The sequence below is a fragment of the Microtus pennsylvanicus genome, chromosome 17 (genome assembly GCF_037038515.1).
Source record: "Microtus pennsylvanicus isolate mMicPen1 chromosome 17, mMicPen1.hap1, whole genome shotgun sequence".
Taxonomy (NCBI): domain Eukaryota; kingdom Metazoa; phylum Chordata; class Mammalia; order Rodentia; family Cricetidae; genus Microtus; species Microtus pennsylvanicus.
This window is the reverse complement of record NC_134595.1, coordinates 34143978-34149335: the sequence shown is the minus strand read 5'-3', so window position 1 is coordinate 34149335 and position 5358 is coordinate 34143978. Positions and strand designations below refer to the sequence as shown.

General features: G+C 50.3%; 1 protein-coding gene across 1 annotated transcript; it reads left to right on the top strand.

Moving 5' to 3' along the window:
• Positions 1-2040: 2040 nt before the first annotated feature.
• Tex44 (testis expressed 44) lies at positions 2041-3504 on the top strand. Its single transcript, XM_075952222.1, has one exon. The coding sequence runs from the start codon at positions 2041-2043 to the stop codon at positions 3502-3504; it is 1464 nt and encodes a 487-aa protein (XP_075808337.1).
• Positions 3505-5358: the final 1854 nt, after the last annotated feature.

Genomic DNA, 5358 nt, shown 5'->3' with positions numbered 1-5358 from the left:
CACCATACCTGGCCCAATATTTTTATTATTACATTTCCTGTCTGTCTGTCTGTCTCTCTGTGTGTTGCCATGACGCATGTGTGGAAGGCTAAGGACAACTTGCAGAAGTCCGTTCTCTTTTTCTACCATGTATTCAGATCATCTCAGGCTTAGAAACAAGTGCCCTTCCACGCCCCCTCCCCACCCCAAGCTGTCTCACCAGTCTCAACTTTACAATATCCCCTCCCCCAACAAAACCCGAAGAGCTTGAAGACTTTAGACAGGTGGGCTGCAAACCCTGGAGTCAATGATTGCTCCTGAGATCTTGAAGAAGAAGCTGATCTCCACCTTCACCCCCTGACCACCCACTGTTTCCTCCTCCAGGAGAGAATGTGTAAAAGTAGACCTAGGCCTCCAGGGAGATGCTGTGGCCCATGGTGGGGTCAAAGGTAGCTAGAAGGATTCTCTGTCTATCCCGTCCAGTCTGCCTGGACTGGTTTTTCCTCTACAAACTGGGTCCCCACAGCCATTTATAAAATAACCACTCAGAGACTTAATATAAATTATAATTGTTTGGCCAATGGTTTAGGCTTATTACTGGCTAGCTCTTCCTCTTATAAATTAACCCATTTCGGGGCTGGAGAGGAAGCTCAGAGGTTAAGAGCACTAGCTGTTCTTCCAGAGGTCCTGAGTTCAATTCCCAGCAACCACATGGTGGCTCACAACCATCTGTAATGAGACCTGGTATCCTCTTCTGGCCTGCAGACATACATGTAGACAGAATACTGTATACATAATAAATAAATAAATAAATATTTTTAAAAAATTAACCCATTTCTACTGATCTGTGTATTGTCACATGGCCATGGCGTTACCTCTGTTCTTTCTCCTTAGGCTGCTGCTGTGCGGCTACATGGCATCCACTCGACTTCACCTACTCAGTCTATCTATCTATCTATCTATCTATCTATCTATCTATCTATCTATCTATCTGTTTGGATTTCCCACCTAGGTATATTCTGCCTGGCCATTGGCTGAAACAGCTTTCTTCCTCAACCAATAAGAGAAACCCATAGTCACAGCCTACAGAAGGACATCCTACATCAACGGGATGCTCGCTGCTCCCCTCACCCCTGAGGAGCAGGAACTATGCATGGTCTGACAACCAGGGTGAGCATAAGCACACAATGGAACCTTCCACTCCAACCTCTATGCTGGGGATGAAACCAGATGCATGCAAGGCAAGCTCTCCACCACTCAGCCCTACCCAACCCCCAGCTGCCGTCTTAATTAACACAGAGGGATTCTAGGGCCCAAACTCTTTTTAGGATGACCCTGGAGTTTGCGGCCTTTTGCAGCCCTCTGTCCTCCCAGCCCAGCTGAGTAGGCAGACTTGCCCTGTGTCACAAGATTAACTCTAGCACCAAGGATAGTCAGCTTAGATGCCACCTAGGCCCTGTTCTCCACTATCCCGCCCCACTGCTAGAGAAATGGCTCCCAAAGAAAGACTGGCTAAATTGGTGTCCTGAGCACAAATGAGGATAGAGAGGTGGTGGGAGGGGTGACATAAATCTTAATTCTAACCCAATATAGCACATCTGTAACAACCCCAACTCTTGAGAGGCTAAGGCAGGAGGATCGTAGTGCGAAGTCTGTCTGAACTACATAGCAAGTTCCCTCCCCCCTCCCCGCCCCAAATAAATAAAAAACTTACCGATTCAAACTCAGTATCACCCTCCCTTATCATCCCCCAAAGTATTGTCATGGCAACTTCTCACAGCCCCGTGGCTGCACCCACACACCTACCTACACACCTCCAGCGTAAAGCAAGACAGTCATCTCTCATTTCCTGTGTACCTGCAGCTCTGGCTATGAGTCATCCCCTGCATTCAGCCCACCAGGACAGCCAAGTGGCTCAGGACATTCAGGACCCTTGTTTTACAAGTACCTGTGACATCACCAGCTGCCCACAACCTCCTGTGACCTCACCAACCTGGACAACTGAGCCTAGCAGAGCCCCAGCCACTCCTTCCCAACCACCACACCTAGCAGGGGGCATAGATGACCGCCGAGCCCCTGGAAGAGGCTGAAGCCACCAGCAGGCCAGTATACGATCTTCCCCATGCCTCTGTGGGCAATGAAGCCGATGACAACTCTGCAGAATCGCCTGGAGAGTCCCAAAGTCAGGATTTCCTGCTTGATGATGTCCCACCGGTAGGTATCACTGCGGCATTCTCCGAACATGAGGATGTAGACCAGGCCTCTGAGACGAAGGCCGTCGCCACAGAGAACGATGAAGATCAACTCACCATCGCGGCTGACACCTTCATGGGGCAGGATGAAGACCGGGCCCCTGTGCAGAGTGCCACCTCTAAGGGACAGGATGAAGACCAGGCCTCCATGCCGACTGCCATCTCTAAGGGACAGAATGAAGACCAGGTGTCAATGCCAATCACCCCTCCAATAGAACAGGATGAAAATCAGGCCTCCATGCAGATAGCCACCTCCATCAGGAAAGGTGTAGAGATAGTCATCTCCATGAATATGCCAACTTCTGGGGACAAAGATGAGAACCCAGCCGCTCCAAGCCCAAATCAGGAGAATCTTGAAGGGAACACATCTCTGCTGCAGCAAGACTCAGGTATCCTGCAAGTGTTTGTGGGCTTCCAGAACCCAGTGTGGGACAGACTGGCTGAAAATAACCGCACAAGTCGGAGCCGCACAGTTTTCCCAAGAGACTCCCAGAACCAGGAAAAGACACCAGGAAAACTGCATGTTCCTGAAGGGGAGCCAGAAATAGCTCCAAAAGCTGAGGTCCCATCTGCTCAGCCTGAAGATGTCCAGCCTTCTGTGGGAGCTACTGACCCATCCACTTTGAATACCAGTAGTCCTGACCAAGAACCCAAGGGCATCACCAAATCTGCTGAGCAGGAAGCTGAAGGTTTCGGGGCCTTGAACCCCGAAAGCAAAGATAGACCTCCAGGGCCTACCAGGGAGGATTTAGCTGATGAATCAAGGATCTCGCAGACACCCCCACCTTTCTCCAGCTCCCCAGGAGGCAGTCCACCTCCCTCTCCAGGTCCCTGCCACGTGTCCCTGGGCAGGAACCTTCTAGACCCCAGCCTGTACAGGCCTGATGTGGAGAATGACTACATGCGCTCCATGACCAGCCTGCTGGGCGGTGGTGAGGCGTCCACCAGCTCCCTTGCAGACATCCTGGTGTGGTCAGACACAGCCACCGGCATGAGCTTGGCCGTCGGCATCCTGACTTCAGGCTACAGCTCCCCAGCTGACAGGCTCCACGAAGAGGGTCCCAGCCTGCGCACTGTCTCCAGTCTCTTGGGTAGTGCCCGGTCAGCTCTCTCCTCTGGATTGGTGGCTGGAACCGGCTCGGCCCTGCGCTCAGTCACGCACCTGATGGAGTCTGTGGAGAGACGAACTGTAGAAGGCATCCGGTCAGCTGTTCGCTACCTGGCCAACCACTTCACCTCACGATGGGCTCGCGCTGGCCCCAATAGTGACTAGACCAGCAAGTCCCCTGCTCCCTCCCCAGCCCTGAACTAGATAGACGACTGCCCCAGCCCTTCAGTAAATAACCACAAGCGTTTATTTTCTAATCTCTGCCCTCATCCATGCAGTAGGACAACAGAGTGAAGGGGCAGAGGGGGCCCAAAATGTTCTGGTCAGCCGGGCTCTGACAGGGCTGGGGAAGAGAGTGGGGGGAGTTCCAAATGGGCAAAAGCCAGCTGTGTTTCCACGGGTAACCTGCCTGTTGAGGTTCTGGGAGGCAGTAGAGGGTATTGGGGGAGAGAGTCCTATACCGGGCCTCACAGAAGGGACACACACCCCTGAGTCCCATGTAATCCTTTTATAGACTTCTGGTGTCTCTTGCCCTAGGCCCCACTCCCTGGCCTCCCTCTCTTCATCTGGAATAGAGACAGGAATGCCACCCCGTCCACACACACACACACACACACACACCAATGCCAGAAGACAGAGGGATACAGTGGGGTTTTATGTAGTACTCCATGGGACAGGGCTCAGAGCGGGTGATCAAACCATTGCTTGGACTAATGGGGTGGGAGGATTCCGAGATGGATGTAAGGCCATTAGATTTCCAGGGGGCCAAGCAGAATGGCTGCCCACCTTTGGCACAGATAATTTTCATGATGTTTGCTCTGGCCTCTGCCATTCGCATCTTGGAAAGCATGTACAAGGGCGAGAATCGCGAGCACACCCAGGGCCACTTGTGTTGGAAGCCACAGTCACCCTCTGACAAGACCCAGTGCTGTATCTTGGGCAAAGCCCCAGGCCAATCCTGCCCTCAGGCACAGCCTTACAGCCCACTAGGGGCATCCACCCATCCATTCCAACTTTCCTGTGTGTCTCCAGATGGGGCCCTGGGGATGAATTCAGGCCTAGTTTAGTTTTTAGAGTTTTTCTTATGCTCATATTTTTTAAAACTTTTTTCCTTTTAAATATGTTTATTTTATGTATATGAGTATTTTACCTACATGTATGTATGTATATGCACTACATTCATGTAGTGTCCATGGAGGCCAGAAGAGGGCGTTGTGTTCCCCATCTCCCAAACCAGCGAGTTTTGAATTAATATGGGTGTTGGGAGTCAAACCTGAGTCCTCCGCAAGAGCAGCTAGTGCCCTTAAGTGGCGAGCCATCTCTCTGGTCCCAATTGCTCACATTTTTAAAGTTTACAGAATGTTTTAGGCTTTCTATTGCTGTGAAGAGACACCATGACCATGGCAACTAATAAAGAAAATATTTAATTGAGGTGGCTTGCTTACAGTTTCAGAGGTTTAATCCATTATCATCATGATGGCTGGGACTGTGGCGGCAAGCAGGCAGACATGGTGCTGGAGAATTCTACACCTTGGTCCAAAGACAACAGGAAGTGAACAGTCTCACTGGGCATGACTTGAACATACATGAGATCACAAAGCCTGCCTCCAACAAAGCCACACCTAATAGTGCCTCTCCCTTTGGGAGCCATTTTCTTTTAAACCATCACACATAACAGGACTTTTGCTTCTCTGAAATAAAAACAAAACAAACAAAGAACAACTAGCGGGTTGGAGAGATGACTCAGTGGTTAAGAGCACTAACTGCTCTTCTAGAGGACCCAAGTTCGATTCCCAGCACCCACATGACAGCTAACAACTGTCTGTAAGTCCAGTTCCAGGGGATCTGACACCTTCACACCAATGCACATAAAATAAAGTTAAATAAATTATTTAAAAAAAAAACAAAACAACTAAGTCTTGCGAGATGACTCAGCAGATAAAAACAGTGGTTGCACTTCCAGAGGTCCTGAGTTCAATGCCCAGCAACCACATGGTAGCTCACAACCCTTTATGAGAT